The sequence below is a fragment of the Schistocerca cancellata genome, chromosome 9, assembly GCF_023864275.1.
Source record: "Schistocerca cancellata isolate TAMUIC-IGC-003103 chromosome 9, iqSchCanc2.1, whole genome shotgun sequence".
Classification (NCBI taxonomy): domain Eukaryota; kingdom Metazoa; phylum Arthropoda; class Insecta; order Orthoptera; family Acrididae; genus Schistocerca; species Schistocerca cancellata.
Window position 1 is genome coordinate 475,111,624 of NC_064634.1, and position 21,245 is coordinate 475,132,868.

Below are 21,245 nucleotides of genomic sequence, written 5' to 3' on the forward strand. Positions count from 1 at the left end.
GTGCATTATATTATAAATGTCTTCCTTGCACACAGCTTTGTCTACCGGTTGCTTCTTTGTGTGTGAAAAATGGTAAGCTTTTAGTAGTTTAATACCAGGCAACCCTGTATGTCTTCTTATAAGTTGCTGGATGAACCGGTTCGCCTGTCGACTCGGTGAAAGAGAGGCGAGGGTATACCTTGAACTGGTAAGCTAAATGTTGGAATTTCCAAAAACCATCGCGACAGGAGCTGTCGACTGCAAGAATAATCCTCACCGCAAGTACTTCTGCAGAGCGCCTGAACTTCCCAACAAGTGTGCTTAAGGCAGTCCACAGTCCAGTGTTAATCTTTCCATCAACTCCGCTGTACACATGTGATACATCTTGTCGGAAAGCCAATCTCTCAGTTTATGCCTCAGATGACAAATTTCTTATTTCGCAGAGCACGTGCCTGTGTTTCCATGTACATATGTTTCTACACATGAGCAATGTAATGAGGCCAAACATACAGAACTGCGAAATTATCAATGAATAATCATATTGCATACAAAGATCGCAGCTCTAGCAAAATAAATCAAAATAGCGTTAGTTCTGTTCATATGGCAAGATATATAATCTGCGATACTGTTCATTTATAATACCAGGGACCCGGTTGTAATACCCGCATACGTAATGTACTAACGTACTATGAATTCGGCTCGCTCTTGGTTGAAGTGTAAGGGCGAGTTTACAATCGAAACACATTACCTAAAGACATCTCTTATCGTCGTTCATCACCGTGTTGCTTGAGTTGTTTATGTTTTGGCAGCGAAGTTCACTACTATACACGAGAAACAACAAAAGGCAAGGAAATCAGAAGATATTACGGCCCGATTTTATTTCTAGGAACCAGTGCGAGTGTACTGTTGTAAATTGTTAAAAACAGACTCAAGTGTAAGAGTGGTGATTATTATAAGCTCTGGTAATCTGACAACCCGATGCTTAGGTAGTGGGAGAATGAAAAACTTTGAATATCTACGCGCTGTGAGCGAAGAGTTACATTTCTTTTGACTTACTAAAATGCACGAAATAGTTTGGTATAGAAAATCGTAGACTCCCGAATAAATATTGTTAAGTAACCAAAAGATGCGACTGCTTAATGTGAATAATTTACAAACATTTTGTGATCATACGTTCCTTAAACTTAATTGGTTGTTAATTATAAGTATTAATTATAAGTACTTATTTCACTTTAATCAACCCATTATCGGATGAACGTAAATACATTTCATTGGCCAACGATACCGGTTGTGACATGCAACAGCGTTTTGGATAATACTGTCTCAAGTAACGCAGTTCTTCATAGAATAAAATGTAGCACGACCCGAGGGAAGAGTAAACTCTCACGAGACCGGGAAATTTAATTCAAATATCGAAATTACGTGAATGCCGCTTTGCTTTAGGTTATCTCTGCTAAATGAACAGCATATGTCGAAAACTGAGAATCTATCAAGTTCTTTTAGTCCGTAGGACAGAGGTTTACGGAATGCCAAAACACAAAAGAAACGTTTATGGCTACAGTGGGTATACGTTCGCTACCACTGAGCAAGTGACTGCGTAAAATTAATCGTTTGTTGCATCTGTACTAGGATACTGTATGTTATTTGGAGCGCACTCCATTTTCCAAGTCGCACACGTAGAAGCCGACCACGTGTTTGCCCCCACTACTTAAATAGTCCGGCGACGCAGAGGTAAGATTCAGCAGTAAAGCAAGCTCGCGTACAATGCGTGCTTGCCACGACGCTCGTGGAAAAGCAGGACAAGACGAAAATTGGAAATGAAAATGTAATACGGCGAAGAGTGCAAGCAGTGTGGTGTACTTATTTGCTTTTCCGTCTGCACTCAAGTTCATTAAGTATTAACTGCGTTTCGAAGTATGCTAGCTGAATACGTGACTACATATACATATTTATTCCATTGTAACCAGCAGAGCTTCCAGGCATTTAACAAAAGCCGATAATGAAGCACAACGCAAAGCGTCATCTCGATTTTGCATCAGTGATATGGTGGATTATACTCATCTGTCGGTATACTGTACGAAATCAACTGCTACTAAACACAGTCTGAGGCAATCGGGAAGGAGAATCCGAAGAAGTGGTCTCTAGGTTGTAAACACCATCTTAACGGTTTGTCGGCATAATTGCGAGTGAGTGGACAGCTTACTGCAGCGCGCCACCCACAGGAAGCCATAGCTGCGCCCGGGTGGTGCCTGGAGGGGATAGCGGGGAGTGGGGACAGTTGTTTCGCTTTCCTCCTCCCCCCTCCTTTTCTTTTTTGTAAGCACCTGTTCACCATCACGCGTTGCCGAATCTATGCCCGGCCACAGCCGCAGGGGCGCCCCTCGAGCCCAGTTTTGGTAATCGATAAGGCACATCGTCACAAACTTTATTCGCGCTGCAGGCACTCCCCCCGACAACAGCACAGCCTGGCACACCGGGTCAGCGGCACGTCGCACACCGAGGCGGGCGGCAGAAGGGCTGCTGCTGTCGCCAGGTAAGAAGAAAACAGGTGTGGCGCCTCGTCCGTCGCTGCATCGCCGACCGCCGCGGTGGTGGGAAAGGCGTTTAGTGGGGGCACAGGGGGAGGGGAGGGGAGGCCGCACGCACTTGTGGGGGACCGGCCGATAACACGGCGCCGCACTCTGAGGCCTACTCACCACGGTCGAGGAAAAGCGTCGCGGCAGTCGGCTCGCTGACATGGTGATGTTGGTGTTGTAGTTGCTGCTGCTGCAGCTGCTTCGATCGCGCCTCCTGCAGCTCGACGTAGCGCGCGGCCTCGATGAGCGTCTCGAGGCTCATGGCTGGCGGCGCGGCGCGCACCCGCGTGCCGACCGCTCGCGCTCACGCGACTGTCCGGCTGGCGCGCTGCTGCTGCTGCTGGCCCGGCGGCGCCGGGGCGGGGACCATGACGCCCCCGACACCGCGTGCTGCCGCTGCCACGCCGATACACGGCGCCGGCCGCGCGCACGCTCGCCCCGCGCAGGCGCAGTCGCCGCCCGGGCGCGCGCTCCGCCTGTGCCAGCGCCCAGCCGGCAGTGCCGGCCCGGGACCGCCGCGCCACGCGTTGCCAACGGCGACTGCCAATGATCTGCAGGGCGGCCCGTGACGTCACAAAGGGCGACGCGCCACCGCCGGCCGCGCACGAGGCACGCAGCCGCCGACCCGGACTGCCATCGCCCCCTTCCTCTGCGTTAAACGGACGGGGCGCGCCAAAAACTGCCACCGCCACAAAACTCCGGGAACGCGATCGTTCGAGTCCCTCCTTAAAGCACTTTTACACTTCTACTACGTCTGTCACACGTGCACAATATCAGACACCCGGCTACAAACACATTCGACTAGAATCGTTACACGTTCCGTACTGGGCAGGCGGGTGGAAACCGTAAGTTATCAACCACCGCGCGAGCGCAGTCACAAACGCGCGCGAGCGCACAGTTCGAGGTCGCAGCGAAATCGATCCGCATGCAGATCCGTTTTGCTTTTTTGCCCTGCCTCGCCGTCGCTGGCACGGTGAGAGCTGCTCGGCGGTCGTCCCTCCTCACTGCGCATCAAACTACTGCCATGCCGCCTGCCTGATACGGTTCACGTGTCCGGGCCCGGGAACCGACCAATAGCGCAGCTCGGCGTGACGTAACAGCGGCAGGGCGTGTTCGCTGGCGCACATTTCCCGGCGCCCCTCTCCTGTCTCCCCTCCTTCCCCCACCACTCTACGCGGCCGGGCACGCCGGCTCGAAAGGCAGCGGGGCAGAACCCCCTACCTCCTGCCTTTTGTCGGACACTCGGCCGGCTCGTAGCTTCGAGTAATGTGCTGCTCTCGGCGGAAGAACGTTCGTGAATCGGCGCCCAGACAAATCGGGTTTCACTAGCGAAGCCATCGAGGCGAACGGCAATCGCAGTCCGAGCAAGTCACGCTTCGAGAGAGAGAGAGTTGGCCCCCCACCAGAGCAAACGCCTACCCCCTCTCCCTGCGAGAGCCGTGTCATTGAGCCCGGGAAGCGAGGGGAAAAAGCTTCTGCTGTCACGTTCCGCGGCTGTCACATGGTAGCGCGGCGTTGCCGCATCCGCTACACAAACAAAGACACGCAATCGATGCACTTCAAATATAGCCGGCACTGTCATCGGAGACCTCAGAACGGCGTCATTTACGTTGTACCGAAGAAAGTGCACGACAGAGAGTGAGAAAAAAAAACCATTAATCCCATAAGTTCATTAATGTGCGCTGGCACTGGTTTCCAAGTACGTTAGTGAACGTACACTGTTTCTTTCGAGACAAAAATAAATGGCCCACTCTTAATTAAATGTAGGCATAATAGAAATGTTTACGTAACCGAAAGAACTTTTCCCTTCACCTTTGAGATTATTCCACGATGAAAACAGGCAAGTCAATCTAACGGGAATATTTGTAATAAACTAAACATGCCAGAACCACTGCAGAAAAAAGAAGGCTGCTTCTCTAAAGTACTTGCTACAAATAAAAATTATTTTGCAGAATTGCACTTCTAGTATAAGCCAAAAGTGTATTTTGTAAGGAGTATTTTCTAGAGCACAGCTTTGTATGTCCACACCAATCTCTTGTATCTCAAAATTATCGTGCAGATGTGCAGGTGTCATCTTTTGTAATTATTGTCTCTGTTATGAAAATTCCTATTCATAAAACAAATAATTCGGGAAGTTCCATGGATGATCCAGTCATTTATGAGAGACAAAATGTATTGTGGACTCATAAATCAGCCAGTATTATAGTTCTATCAAAGCTCTGAAATTGTTGTACATTTCAAACGAAAGTAATATAACTTGACTTATGCTGTGATTGGTACTAGTTTGTCGCAGTCTTCTAGTAAAGCATTTGTTCAAATAACTTGCAGGAATTGGCAGATAACTGTTAAGTTCGCTGATGGATTCTCTACAATGTAAACACACCCAATGTTTTCATATTAGCTCCCCCCCCCCCCCCCCCCCAAACTTCAGAATCATTGTGTAAGTATAAGAGACAACCATTTGTCTAGAGTAGGAAAACGATTTACCACATCATTCAATGATGCCAACTCATGCCACATACCCAAGTGTCCACATTACTTATAAAGTAGAAATAGAGTACAATGATATGGAACAGGGTTTCAAAAGGAATTTGAAAGAGACTAAGGAACATAAGGAGAGTGTGATTATATAGTAGAACTAATTCATAAACAACATACTGTGCATAAATGTTTTTAATGACAAAGTGAAAAGTTCATTGATACATTGGCTGTTCGCATTTATGAAAACAAAGATAATTATGTAGCTATACAACCAAATTTACATCAATTATGCCCCACTGTCATCTGTCACAATAGAAAATTTTATTATCGAGCATATAATTTCTTCCAAATGAATACTGCAACAACATACCACAAAAGTAATGTACTGAAACAAATAAAAATTTAGGGTACGCTGATTACCACACAAGGCATCAAACTACTTCACAGCAACACGTGACAACTGCACTGAGCTTTATAGTTCTCATACTACAGAATTGTTTATTTATGAACACACTGTGGAATGCCTGACTCTACAAGTGAGACATATATTTAATTTTCATCAAAAATTTATTGTTTCTCCAATATGTGTAAATAAAGGTCAGAGCACTGCACTGACTTGATACCAATATAAACAGGATGATTCAACCTATTTCACTATACTTCACTATACACCACTAACTATACACCACTATTCAAGTGTGTGTGTGTGTGTGTGTGTGTGTGTGTGTGTGTGTGTGTGTGTGTGTGTTTCTATTCAGCTTAATTTCTTGCTCTTTATCCATCAACTATGCACCCGCAGGGACTTCATACTTTCTATAACAAACACTTATCAATAAAATTACACAGAAAATGCCACAAGCTATGAGAATAACAGCTGCTTCCTGTCTTTTGTTAGGCTGTGTTGTAAGGTCACTGTGGGCATGAAATTAACCATGAAGCCTTCAGTAAATTTATCATATATAAAGTGTAACAAAAATACTTGGGCAAATTTTGGTTTTTTACACAAAAAGGAAAAAAAAGTTATGGGAACATGTCTGGAAATGTTTTTCTGTCTATAAAACAATTATGTGATGTTACCAAAAAGTCACCACCAGTCCTCTATGGAAAAGTTGTTGCCTTTCTCTTATTTTACATATTTTCCATCCAGGAATTTCCATTTTTGTTATACCAATAAATTAATCTTATGGTGAAGAAGTCAAGACCTTCTGCAGAATTGTTTAGTTTGAGCATAATGAGTACAGAGCACATTTTGGTTACAGTGTTCGAGAGGGGTGGGTCAATGTTGTGTGAATAAGTGGTTAAGACCTTTGGATTTTTATCCATAGGATCTCCCAAAAAAATTATTTTAGGTAACAGATACTTCATATGATGAAATACTGTAAGTGCCACAAAAACCTTCCAAAATCTCTGAAAAGGCACGACTCTACACTGCTGAGTTCATGTGTGCACAGAAGTGAACTGAAAGCATTTCAATCACATTATACACATCGATAACACTGATCCATTCATATGAGTAGAAAATTGAAAATATATTATACACCTTTATACAAGTTCTATTACAATAAAAACTGAACATCTGGACACATGTTTACACAACATCTTTTCCTTGGTTCAAGCTGAGGTAATCCACTCCCATAGTATGGGCAAATATTTTTAATGCACATGTCTGGGTAATCAGTACATTTGGAATAAGCCCAACTGCTAATCACTGCAGTTTTGTACTATATGTATAGGCACCAGGTTCAACTTCTCAATTTTGGTGGGCATGGTGAAATGGTCACTGACCACAATTTTCTAAGCCATTGTTCTCATTATTAATGAGAATTGTGTGTATACGTGTTACACAGTGTGTAACAGCTATAAAATGGTGTGACAACTTGTCTCCCCTCAGTGAAGTATTAGTCCCACAATGTGACTTTCAAGCAATTGGTTAAACTTAATGTCATTTTAGAATTAATTTAATATGTATAATGAGCTCTTTTTTACAGAGTAGCACACAGATTGGTTCACAATGAATTTCAAATGGAACCATTCACACAAGACTGTCAATGAAACAAAATGGGTTGGAAAAGAATGTCACTGTCAAGATTCCCCAAGAAGAAAGTTTGGATACTGACATCTGTTAACACTAGGATTAAAGTATTCTCACCATGTCCACCGGTGTTGTTGTAGTGGATTGTATGTTTTTGGGTATTTGTAATTGGTTATGTGGTACACTGTGAAGGTCGCATGAAGACTATATTTTTCCTTTGAGTGTGTTATGAGACTCAATATGCAAAAAGGAAAAAAAGATTCAAGTTTTAAAACAAACTGGGTCTGTAACAAAGCTTGCGTTGTTCAGAAATAAAAACAGAAATAAATAAATGGGTTTTTCTTGATAAAAATTGTTTCAACAGTGAGAAAGTCAGCTGCACTGAGCAAGAAATATAGTCTTTTATGTTATATTTTGTAATTAGAAACAAAGTGTGATGTATAGAACAAATTGTTTCGTCTGTTTGCATGCATGTATGTATTTTCTTGAGCAACTAAATGCCATTTGAAATGTATGGAAAACACTCTTCTTATTCTTTCAGTTCTCAACTAACTGTGTAAATTCTACGTTATGACCTCTCTCAAGAAAATCCATTGTGAATTTTTCTTTGGTCATTAGTAAAATAGACTTACCACTGCAAGTTCATTGCAGCTGGCACCATATTTAGACTTCCTGGAAGACAGGAGATTCCCTATAATCCATTTTTACTGTATAGCACTGGCCTGAGCATTGTGTCCTATTGATGTTCGGTCAATTGTGAACATACAAATAGTTGATGCTGACATTCTATTACAGGTAGGTTCACAGACAACCGCTGTGAATCAACCTTAAAAATTTCGTAAATAATTCTGGCAGCTGAATAATAAATAAGAAAATGAAACACAGCATCTTCAGCTACAAATAAGAGAGCAGCTCATGTCATCTTATTTATTAGAAGAAATGACTGTACTTACTATGAGTACTTATGATACATATTTCAAATATACCTGTGTTGCATAAGGTATAATACAAAAGAGGTGGTTCTACTTATCAGCTATACAACTGTTGAAATACAAAAAATGGGCAGAAAGAAACAAATAAAACAAGGTTAAATCTACACCTTTCTGTGTTTTAATGTAACCTCATTCAGGTGGAAGAGAGATATGAAATGTAAGAATAATTAATAATATATACAAGTACCTAACATGGTTTATAATTTGGACTGATTTCCTTGCTCCATTTGTCAACTCATAAGTAGATGCTCCTCTTCTATGCAAAATATTTTCTTTTTCCATTTGTTTTAAGCTGAATAATCTACCTTCATTCGACAGACTGACTCGATGTACTGAACATACAGATTCATCAGCAAAAGGAAAGCACGATTTCTTTTCTTTTTATCTAAGCACGTTTCACCAAGACCAATTGTTTTACTGGTGGGCAACTGCATTTGTTAAAAGAAAGTCAAATATTTCATGGGCAGTCATCTTTCAGTACAAATATTTATGCATGCTAAACATTGACACACAGTGTAAAATAGGAAGACATTATTCTGACTTCAGATCAGAATTACTTAAAATCTGTACAGCTGAACACCTTAGTACAAAATTGTAACAATGATAGAACAGTCCATGGTAGCACTTATTGTAGGTTTTAAATTCTCACGTTTTACTTACAAAACAGCATTCTTTTATTTTCATTCTAAGAGTGCTCTACCTACCTTCCTACACTTCCTCCTCACAATATGAATTTGTCATTAATTTAATAATTCTAAGGAAGGATTCCATTACCGACTAAGGTTGTTCACATATATCTGTTTCAGTTCCACCTTTGGCATATTCTCAAACAAGGCAGCCCTGTTCTGACCTTCACCTTTCTTCACCCAGTGGCCATATACTCTGAAGGCACATGCATCGATCACCTGTAACAAAGTACAATGTGTAGCCTAGCGTACCATTATAGTAAATACATACATACATACATACACACATACATATAAACTGACATTATTTACCATCAGCCATCTCCTCCGACCCCAGAATCCTACATATACCTACATACCACATTGATAACAAATATCAGCAGCTGTGCAGTATGAAACTTGAGTTTGGACATAGCCTCTGACACTACCAATGCAGTAATACACTGAAAATTTCGCTTTAACTAACTGCAACACATGAGCTATCTAGAATGGAAAGAGGCAAGTCCAATACAAATCAAGAAAAAGTAAAGGAGGTTCTACTTCTCAGCTGTACAACAGATGAAATACAAATAAAAGGGCAATAAGAAACAAATAAAGAAAGGTTAAATCAACTGTCATGAAACCTTATCTCCGGTGGCAAAATTATCTCAAAACTTGATGTGTATATTAAAAACGGTAGTGATAGGCTACCTATCTGGTAATAAGTGACCATGACTGCAGTAGCATCACACATGTTCACTGTAAAAATAAATGAATACTTGAAACTTCATTTTTACATTGAAAGCGAAAGACTAATTTTTTGATGTAAAAGAACCAGTTATTGTAAAAAATTTGATTTGCAGTCAGATTATTAATACTTACCACAAAAATGTGAAGAATGCCTCATGCTAGTGAAAAATTGTGTAGAATTTTAACATGGATCAATTGTTTTGACGTCATTAATACTGAGTAGGGCACATAAGAACAGTTGCAGGCCACAGGAACAGTGTACAGTTCAGTTCAATGCCAATGCTATGTGACTGTTAACTGATTACAGAACTGTAGCAATATCTGAGTGGAAGGATATTTACCGATATTTATGAGGCAGTAATAAAATGGTGTTGCTGCCTTACATAGTCAGCAGGTGGTGCAAGTACAAGCAGAAACTGAAACATGACCAATTTTCCCAGAATAAAATTTCATGCTCTAGCACTGTGTTTGGTGATTTGAGCCTTTCTGACAGATTAAGACTGTGCCAGTCTCCAACTAGAATTTGGAACTATTGCCTTTCACAGGCAAGTGCTCTACTGACTGAGCTATCCGAGCATGCAGGAGCACTCCTGTGAAGTTTGGAAGACGGAGATGAGGTATTAGTGGAAGCTGAGTTGTGAGGGTGGATTGTGAGTGCCATGCTTGGATAGCTCAGTCAGTGGAGCACTTGCTCACATAAGGAAATGGTACCAGGTTCGAGTACCAGTCCAGCAAACAGCTTTAATATGCCATGATGTTTCATGACCTATCTTTTTACCTTCTTCAACCACCTCTGGGTACACATGCAGCCATCATCTAGTAGAGTCACAATGGGGAACTTGACCACTAGTGGAACTCAAACAACTCATATCAATTTATCCAACACATGTATTGCACTTGGGAGAACTCTCCATTCCCTGAACTGTATGTCCTTACCCTACGTATTTCATATCGATCCAAAACGAGCATGAGGTGGTGTCTGTAGGCTAGTACTTGCCATCATTTTTAATGTTAGAGTACCATCGAGTAAGGCATTGGAGCCTGTGTCTATTAGCGTACGGACAACTATGGGTTTTACTTTCTGTAATATCGGACTCCAAATTAGTGAGGTGACATATCAAGAGGTAGCTAACCTCATCTATCAGCTAACACTGCCTTTCCTTCCCCCAAATGACTTCAGTATCAACAACCGATTGTTGGGCAGTGTTAGTACACCAGAGCACATCAGTCTAATGGAAGAAGTTATCATTGGTTTTGACTTAAGTTTATTGAGCAATGGCACTTCATTTTAGTGTGCCACACTGAATCTATTCTTTCGTTGATCCCTTGATCTGTAGCTCTGGCCTCCTTCCCTCAATTCAGAGGAGGGGTACATAGTGACCCATGTGGGAATTATGAATTCCCAATCACGTTCCTATTAAACCATTATTAGATTGAGTGCCCACCACAATGGGCACTCAAGAAAGATGATTGGAATGCTTTAAAAATTGTCTTACCATGAGCTTCTACTCTACAAGGAAATATTGATGGCATGCTACATGATACTACTGCACTACTAATAGTAACAGAATTAACTATCCCCCTTATCTCAGAACTCATCATCAGAAATCAGTCTCATGGTACATACAGGAAATAAACAAGGCAAAAAAAGATTGCAGGGTGGTACTCCAACAGTGGAAAACTTTATTATTTTTAAAAGGTTTCATGTTTGGGAATGTCATCTCTCAAAATACTAGAAGAAGGAATATTGGAAAAGATATGTCCCCACTGTAAGGATTTGTGCCTCTTCTTCACAGGTATGGGCTAAGTTGTATTCTATTTACAGGTGCTAGCTAGCAACCAGCATTCCTCAATACTTTTAGATGGCAATGTTCATACTGATATTACTGTTACTACAAAACACTTCTCAGTACACTTTGCTTGAGCATCTGCATCTGACAGCAGTAAGAGTAACAACCTGTCCTTCACGTCTGGAACTATATGCTGCGCCTTTCAGTGAATGCAAAGTCCCCAGCACTCCACCCCTTGGCCAAGACAATTAAATGCTATGTCACCTCTCTGTGGATTTCTGACACCAGATTCTTGTAATATTTAATCGTATCTGACGTGAGGTGTTTCCAACCCATTGGAGCAAAATCCCAATTGTCCCAAACTTGAAACCGAGCAAAAACCCTTATGAAACAAACAGCTACAAATCCCTCCATCTCAGGAATGTTCCATGTAAGGTGCTCAAACAAATGGTGAACCGGCAACTCTGCCTGTCTCTCGAATGAAGGGGGCCTTTTGTCCAAATCCCAATGCAGATTTCAGAACGATCAGTCCACAACTGACCACTTAATTCACATGGAATCTACTACATGGACACTTTTCCCCCCATCACCAACATCTCACATTATCATGTCCTTAACTCACTGTACGAGAGGAATTTTAAGGTCTGCCTTCTGAATTTACCCAGAATTTTATATTTCTTCGGTTGTTTTTGACTTAGTCGCCCCAGTCTACAGTACCCTACTTACACCGCAGATGCACATCCCGCAGGGTTCTGTGCTGAGTGAACCATTTTTTCTAATAGAGATAGACAGGCTTACAGAGGCTATGGGCCTACGGTCTCTCAGTCCCCATATGTTAACAGCTTTTGAATTAACTTCAGTTCTTCAACTATAAGTTTTGATGAATACTGGAAAGCACAAGCCTAGCCTGCACTTGTGCCTTCGAGTTTTCCAGTTGCAAAACATGTTTAATACACTTCTGCCAACACTGAACTGCTCATCCACATCCAGAACATGACATTCACAATGAACAACTCAACACGGTAGAATAATCTCAATTTATGCATCTTTTATATGTTGATGTGACTACCCCAAATTTGCCAATTTATAAAGAAGTGCCAGCTGAAACTCACCACCTTCATTTATCTCAATCACATATCCTGACCTCTGTACTGTTGCCCCCTCTTGTGTCTGTACAAAGCTCTCATTTTGTCTCTAATGTATTGTGGGAATCTTGATTATGGATCCCTGGCTCCACCACTGCACCATTGTGGAGTTCGGCTCACGACTAGTGTCTGTGGTCCTTTATTCTGATCTCTTCCCTTCTCCATTGAACCCTCTTTTGCCAGTGTGTCTTCTCCACCTCCACCTGTGGTGCATACCTCATTCTTAGAGATCCACCTGGAACTATCATTTGGACCAAAGGAAATAGTACATTCATAATTTGCTCCTCGAAGTTTGTGATGAATTTACTGGTTCAAAAGATAGTCTTGACTCACAATCCAAAGACTGGCTATGCTTTCACATGTTTTGGCAGTCACAAACAGCACTGCCAACCATATGAGTGCAGTGCTATACACCAGAATTAATGGCCTTTATCCAAGCCCTAATTACACTTTGCCTCAGAGAAAGTTCCTAATCTGCAACCAGTTTTTCGTTCCTAGTGTCAGTTGGGGAGGATACTGCCACTGTGCCGGTATATCTGTGTAGTGGCAAAAATCTTGCCATCTAGTGGACATCTGACACACTGTTGGGTACATGCATACTAACTTACTAGTCTTCTTATGCCATTTATCATTTTTTTTGTTACACATTTATAGTTTAGTTAGTTGAACCTTCAATGTTTAAACCGAAACATTTTGCTCTTTCTGTTGAGAATACTTTAAGCAATGCTAATTCTATAGTCCTGATATTATAGTAAAAATTAAACAGAAAATAAACACACTAGTTAAGAATTCTGCACTTTTTTCCTCGTATCCTGTGGTGGATGGGCCAGAAATAATCTTCAGCAGATGTGTGATCAAATAGATAATATTGTATTATTGTAATTATTATTTTGCGTAACATGATAAAACAACATATTAACACTTTGTGACTTGGGTCTGTCTTTCCTGTATCATTTCACTAACATTAATCTGTTGGTTTGTTCTGTTTTTCACTGACATTCAGTTTCATACTTGGCCTCTCTTTAACTTCCATTGCCCTGCTAAGATTCATAGTTATACTTCATTTAAAGTATGAAGAACTGCTTATCTTTCTTATGATAGTTTGTAGGTAATGTGTTTTACACAGTGGGATATTAGTGTTCTGTGATTAAAAGTTCAGCCACTGTGATAGTTATCATCTCAGGCTTCCACACGGTACAGTCCCAGATCTCAGCAGCTCGGTCTGTCTTGTGCACACATATCTTATACTTGTGTAAGTCTGCACTAATTGCAGATCTCTTATTTATTTATAAGGTCACAACATTATCAGTAAATAGTTTTTTTGTTGCTCTTGACTTTTTAAATGATCCTTAGGTGACAACGCATTTCTTAAACCAAAGCAATTTGTAATTTTAAAGCTTCAGATTCTACGTACCACTTCAGTGTTGCATTTATAGCACCCCTTGTAAACAAATTTCATTTTTCTTGTAATTCCTTGTTTAGCCCTTTCTGTTCAGCATGTTCACCCTAGTAGAAGCCCTTTGACTTTTTTGTGTTTATAAATGACCCCACTGTACTTGTCTCTGCAGCTTCCTCTCTTCAGCAGTCCTCTTCATTCACATGTATGAAGAATATACCATCTCACACATCACTTTTTTTTATATAGTATTTTCTCTGTCACCTCTCATTCCCTATGATTTTGCCTTCTAAAATATCTTGTAGAAAAATGCAAAGATAGTGCTTGTAATTCTCCTCCAGAATCACATATCTGCAGCTTCAAGATGAGCTTTCTCCTGATTTGCTTACGTCCAGTGCAAGCTGATGTGCTTGTTCAATAGAAGGTTCTTATTTTGAAAGGCACTTTTAGTCAGTGTTATTCATCTCTTGATTTCCTCAAGGCATCTTGATTACCTCCACAATGCTACTGAGGCAGTGAAATTTGGTTACTTCCTCAAGTTGCCCATTGCCTATTTTTATGTCAGTCTTACCTCCACCACCTTTCCTGTGCACAAACATGATATTTGCCTTCTAGATATTTATTTTCAGTTTTATTTTCACTATCTCTTGATTTTTAAGCCTTTAAGCATTTTAGTCAGTTTTCTTTAAGTTTGACACTATCACAATGTCATCAGCAAATGCAATACAGTGAATGTGATTACCATCAATCTTTATCCCTTTTATCTTTCCTTTCATTGCTGTTATTTCCTCCCTGATGAACATACTAAATAAATAAGCTGATAGAAGACACCCCCCGTCTTAGTCTCCTTTGATTTTTTCCTTCCGTATGGTTACTGTTAACATCCAATTCAGTACGTTTACTTTTGTGTACACTCAAAATTAACTGTCTGTTCTTCCAGTCAAGTCCTACTTTGTGCATTGCTTTTTAAATGATAACTTGCAATCAACCATATCAGATGCCTTTTATGGGTGAATGAATGCTATATATCTCCAGAATGAGATTTTCACTCAGCAGTGGAGTGTGCACTGATATGAAACTTCCTGGCAGGTTAAAACTGCGTGCCGGACTGAGTTTGAGTCTTGGTCTGGCACACAGTTATAATCTGCCATGAAGTTTCAATGCTATATATGTTTTCCTGTTTACTTATAAATCTTCTTTCCAAAATTTGGCATATTACCAATATTGCTTCTCTTGTTTTTTTCCCTGCAGTGAAGCCAAATTGATCATTGGCTAAGTTCCAGTCTATGTTATTTTTAGTCATATCTTTATCTATTGACAAGAATTTTTTTGACACACAGAACAGATGGCTGGTGTTCTCTGATTCGTACAATACTTTGCATTTGTCCGCTTGGGTAATGCAGTAGTTCTACTTCTTGTGAAGTCAGGTGACATGATAGTAGCCATGGCAAAATCTAATTGCAATACTTCATTAATATTTTCTCAGTTTACAATTAGTAGCATCTGAAGGTAGCTTTCTCCTCTTGCAGTGTCAGTTTTAATTAACTCTTCATTTTTTGCAGATACCTCATTTATAATCAAAGGTCATTTGTTTCATAGCATTTGAAGACAGGTCAGTTGATTATATTATAACTCACAGATTCTCTCAGTATGTATGAATCTAACAACCATCCTTTTCTGATTTTGCTGCAGATTTCTAGCCCATGTTCTATGTCAGTGGGTTATAAAGATCAATAAATAGGAACAGAAAATGCTCTAAGGGAGAATTGAAACCAGGGCCAGAATCACAGGATGATAAATAAATAACAAACGTTCGGGGCATCAGGCTGCTGCTGACATTTTATTCAGCTGTTTATCCTACTCATTTTTAATCATAAGTTTCAGAATACATCTCCAAGGCTTCTCAAGTTAAAGAATGAGATCATATTATGTTCAGCAACAGGCAGCCGAGATAAAAACTTTGCTGCCTGACATGGGGATGGCACTAGTATTTATTAAATTTTGTTTTTATTGTGTTCATACATAGATTATATAATGGTAAGACAGAGATTTAAGAACCAGGTTTTAAATTGTAAGACATTTCCAGGGGCATATGTGGACTCTGACCACAATCTATTGGTTATGAATTGTAGATTAAAACTGAAGAAACTGCAAAAAGGAGGGAATTTAAGGAGGTGGAACCTGGATAAACTGAAAAACCAGAGGTTTTACAGAGTTTCAGGGAGAGCATAAGGGAACAATTGACAGGAATGGGGGAAAGAAGTACAGTAGAAGAAGAATGGGTAGCTCTGAGGGATGAAGTAGTGAAGGCAGCAGAGGATCAAGTAGGTAAAAAGATGAGGGCTAGTAGAACTCCTTGGGTAACAGAAGAAATATTGAATTTAATTGATGAAAGGAGAAAATATAAAAATGTAGTAAATGAAGCAGGCAAAAAGGAATACAAACATCTCAAAAATGACATCGACAGGAAGTGCAAAATGGCTAAGCAGGGATGGCTAGAGGACAAATGTAAGGATGTAGAGGCTTGTCTTACTAGGGGTCAGATAGATACTGCCTACAGGAAAATTAAAGAGACCTTTGGAGAAAAGAGAACCACTTGTATGAATATCAAGAGCTCAGATGGAAACCCAGTTCTAAGCAAAGAAGGGAAAGCAGAGAGGTGGAAGGAGTATATAGAGGGTCTATACAAGGGCGATGTACTTGAGGACAATATTATGGAAATGGAAGAGGATGTAGATGAAGATGAAATGGGAGATACGATACTGCGTGAAGAGTTTGACAGAGCACTGAAAGACCTGAGTCGAAACAAGGCCCCGGGAGTAGACAACATTCCATTAGAACTACTGACGGCCTTGGGAGAGCCAGTCCTGACAAAACTCTACCATCTGGTGAGCAAGATGTATGAGACAGGCGAAATACCCTCAGACTTCAAGAAGAATATAATAATTCCAATCCCAAAGAAAGCAGGTGTTGACAGATGTGAAAATTACTGAACTATCAGTTTAATAAGTCACAGCTGCAAAATACTAACGCGAATTCTTTAGAGACGGATGGAAAAACTGGTAGAAGCCGACCTCGGGGAAGATCAGTTTGGATTCTATAGAAATATTGGAACACGTGAGGCAATACTGACCTTACGACTTATCTTAGAAAAAAGATTAAGGAAAGGCAAACCTACGTTTCTAGCATTTGTAGACTTAGAGAAAGCTTTTATCAATGCTGACTAGAATACTCTCTTTCAAATTCTAAAGGTGGCAGGGGTAAAACACAGGGAGCAAAAGACTATTTACAATTTGTACAGAAACCAGATGGCAGTTTCAAGAGTTGAGGGGCATGAAAGGGAAGCAGTGGTTGGGAAGGGAGTGAGACAGGGTTGTAGCCTATCCCCGATGTTATTCAATCTGTATATGGAGCAAGCAGTAAAGGAAACAAAAGAAAAATTCAGGGTACGTATTAAAATCGATGGAGAAGAAATAAAAACTTTGAGGTTTGCCGATGACATTGTAATTCTATCAGAGAGAGCAAAGGACTTGGAAGAGCAGTTGAACGGAATGGACAGTGTCTTGAAAGGAGGATATAAGATGAACATCAACAAAAGCAAAACGAGGATAATGGAATGTAGTCGAATTAAGTCGGGTGATGCAGAGGGAACTAGATTAGGAAATGAGACACTTAAAGTAGTAAAGGAGTTTTGCTATTTGGGGAGCAAAATAACTGATGATGGTCGAAGTAGAGAGGATATAAAATGTAGACTGGCAATGGCAAGGAAAGCGTTCCTGAAGAAGAGAAATTTGTTAACACCGAGTATAGATTAAAGTGTCAGGAAGTCATTTCTGAAAGGATTTGTATGGAGTGTAGCCATGTATGGAAGTGAAACATGGACGATAAATAGTTTGGACAAGAAGAGAATAGAAGCTTTCGAAATGTGGTGCTACAGAAGAATGCTGAAGATTAGATGGGTAGATCACATAACTAATGATGAAGTACTGAATAGAATTGGGGAGAAGAGGAGTATGTGGCACAACTTGACAAAAAGGAGGAACCCGTTGGTAGGACATGTTCTGAGGCATCAAGGGATCACAAATTTAGCATTGGAGGGCAGCGTGGAGGGTAAAAATCGTAGAGGGAGACCAAGAGATGAATGCACTAAGCAGATTCAGAAGGATGTAGGTTGCAATAGGTACTGGGAGATGAAGAAGCTTGCCCAGGATAGGGTAGCATGGAGAGCTGCATCAAACCAGTCTCAGGACTGAAGACCACAAGAACAACAACATTTTGTGCAACGATTTTAAGTTGAGAGTCAATAATGGAATATTCCACTTTTATGGCTTTTTAGAGAAGTTGTGCAATGTGCACTTCATTCAAGAGTACAAACTTAAAACGAAAGAAATTTGTGGTTGGAAAACATTTTGAGTCCAGTGAAGACGTTATGGCAGCTGTAGATAGGTATTTTGCAGACCTTCCAGAATCACACTTTAGAGATGGAATTTTACTACTCATCAGACAAATTTTGGACAAAGTGCGCTGCCCTGTAAGGTGACTATATTGAAATGTAAATGCATTTTGGCCTAAAAACAGTCTCTCACTGCTAGGCCTAGGACATTGGTATTGTATGTAATGAAAAATGAACACAGGATATCAATTTCCAGGCTCTCCCCCCACCTATTGTAGCTCACTTTATTTATTTATTAACAACTGTGACAAAGTTCTTCAAACTAAAGAATGAATTATTTCACTGCCTCTCTTATCTAGTGACTCCTATAGTAGAGGTTACAAGTGGAGAAATGTTTTACAGTCCAGGTAGTGATATGGCTTGCAAAGAGATATTCCTCACTGTTTTCATCTAGTGTGTTGCTTCAGAAGCCCCCTGCAATCAGTTGGTTGCCAGTTTCTTGCAGTACTACACTTGGGCATTTTTTTTCTGTGAGAAATGAACCATGGATTGATAAAAATTATTAGTAAGCAGAATATCCAGCACAGCCAATGTTTAAAGTAGAATGCATTATTTTTCTTCTGTGTCCTAATATTAGGTAGTGATGTACCCGAAATTTGTGGACTTCTTGAAGGAACTGCCTCCCATCCACACATACCCAGAACTTACACCCATATACACTCCTGGGAATTGAAATAAGAACACCGTGAATTCATTGTCCCAGGAAGGGGAAACTTTATTGACACGTTCCTGGTGTCAGATACATCACATGATCACACTGACAGAACCACAGGCACATAGACACAGGCAACAGAGCATGCACAATGTCGGCACTAGTACAGTGTATATCCACCTTTCGCAGCAATACAGGCTGCTATTCTCCCATGGAGACGATCGTAGAGATGCTGGATGTAGTCCTGTGGAACGGCTTGCCATGCCATTTCCACCTGGCGCCTCAGTTGGACCAGCGTTCATGCTGGACGTGCAGACCGCGTGAGACGACGCTTCATCCAGTCCTAAACATGCTCAATGGGGACAGATCCGGAGATCTTGCTGGCCAGGGTAGTTGACTTACACCTTCTAGAGCACGTTGGGTGGCACGGGATACATGCGGACGTGCATTGTCCTGTTGGAACAGCAAGTTCCCTTGCCGGTCTAGGAATGGTAAAACGATGGGTTCGATGACGGTTTGGATGTACCGTGCACTATTCAGTGTCCCCTCGACGATCACCAGTGGTGTACGGCCAGTGTAGGAGATCGCTCCCCACACCATGATGCCGGGTGTTGGCCCTGTGTGCCTCGGTCGTATGCAGTCCTGATTGTGGCGCTCACCTGCACGGCGCCAAACACGCATACGACCATCATTGGCACCAAGGCAGAAGCGACTCTCATCGCTGAAGACGACACGTCTCCATTTGTACCTCCATTCACGCCTGTCGCGACACCACTGGAGGCGGGCTGCACGATGTTGGGGCGTGAGCGGAAGACGGCCTAACGGTGTGCGGGACCGTAGCCCAGCTTCATGGAGACGGTTGCGAATGGTCCTCGCCGATACCCCAGGAGCTACAGTGTCCCTAATTTGCTGGGAAGTGGCGGTGCGGTCCCCTACGGCACTGCGTAGGATCCTACGGTCTTGGCGTGCATCCGTGCGTCGCTGCGGTCCGGTCCCAGGTCGACGGGCACGTGCACCTTCCGCCGACCACTGGCGACAACATCGATGTACTGTGGAGACCTCACGCCCCACGTGTTGAGCAATTCGGCGGTACGTCCACCCGGCCCCCCGCATGCCCACTATACGCCCTCGCTCAAAGTCCGTCAACTGCACATACGGTTCACGTCCACGCTGTCGCGGCATGCTACCAGTGTTGAAGACTGCGATGGAGCTCCGTATGCCACGGCAAACTGGATGACACTGACGGCGGCGGTGCACAAATGCTGCGCAGCTAGCGCCATTCAACGGCCAACACCGCGGTTCCTGGTGTGCCCGATGTGCCGTGCGTGTGATCATTGCTTGTACAGCCCTCTCGCAGTGTCCGGAGCAAGTATGGTGGGTCTGACACACCGGTGTCAATGTGTTCTTTTTTCCATTTCCAGGAGTGTATTAACATGTTTAGTCTGTTGTAGCTGACAACCATGTTCCCCAGTGAAATATGTCCTAATTATAGGCAGTGTCTCCAAAGACTATTTTCAGAAACTGTATCATTATTTGCATGTTGGAGTGGAAGGAGAGATATTCTTCACTAGTTGAACATGTAACAGTTAATGAATTTCCATTAGCACTCATTAGAACAGAGGAGAATGCAATAAAGATTTTTTGAAGTGAAAAGCTCACTTTATGTACTTTTCGGTTAACTTGTTTGTAAAAATTGCAAAATGTAATTAATTTTCACTTAACTTTAGAAAATGTTGCCATGTAGGACAGGGGTGACCCTTGTCTCTGAACACTGAGTGGTCAAATGTAAATCTATGAAAGTATCTGACAGGAAATATCACTTTATAATGTCTTGCCTACCCAGGTACAGAGATTAAGCAATGAGTAGAGATCCAATGCACCAAGATTCTTCTCTTTGACTTAGTCATATTAACTTAGTGTGTGGTTAGAAATTACATTCAATTAATTTTCCACACCTTCACCAGCAATGTCCGTATACACTAGAGTATAAAATTATGGAAACAAACTGCTATTTCTCCGCCCCATGTCTAATTCACGATATAATCACACAAACTATCAACAGATATTGTTATGATCATGTTTTGCATGGAAGATGGTATTCTGATCAATGGACAACCAAGCCAGCAGTGACATCAGAATTAAAAAAGAAGAAGCCAGCCAGCAGATGGTCATGACTGGCTGACCACAAGAATACAAAAAGGAGAAGCCAGTCACTCTGCAACACACTAAAACATCCAGCCTAAAAGTTTAGGCCAGAGTCCAGACACATCACCAAACTTTAAAATCTTAGTCACAATCGTCTCATCATCAGATAAAATAGAGGGCAGATACCCA

At 41.5% G+C, this 21,245-nt stretch overlaps 1 protein-coding gene across 4 annotated transcripts in view; it reads right to left on the reverse strand.

Moving 5' to 3' along the window:
* Window positions 1–5,210: 5,210 nt before the first annotated feature.
* The window catches only part of LOC126100127 (phosphorylase b kinase gamma catalytic chain, skeletal muscle/heart isoform), a 138,487-nt gene continuing 122,452 nt past the window's right edge, over window positions 5,211–21,245 (reverse strand). For all 4 annotated transcript variants that reach the window (XM_049910661.1, XM_049910660.1, XM_049910659.1 and 1 more), the window contains one exon: window positions 5,211–8,965. In XM_049910661.1, coding sequence (XP_049766618.1) covers window positions 8,831–8,965 — 135 coding nt within the window. In that variant the 3' untranslated portion in view covers window positions 5,211–8,830. The remainder of the gene's footprint in view (window positions 8,966–21,245) is intronic.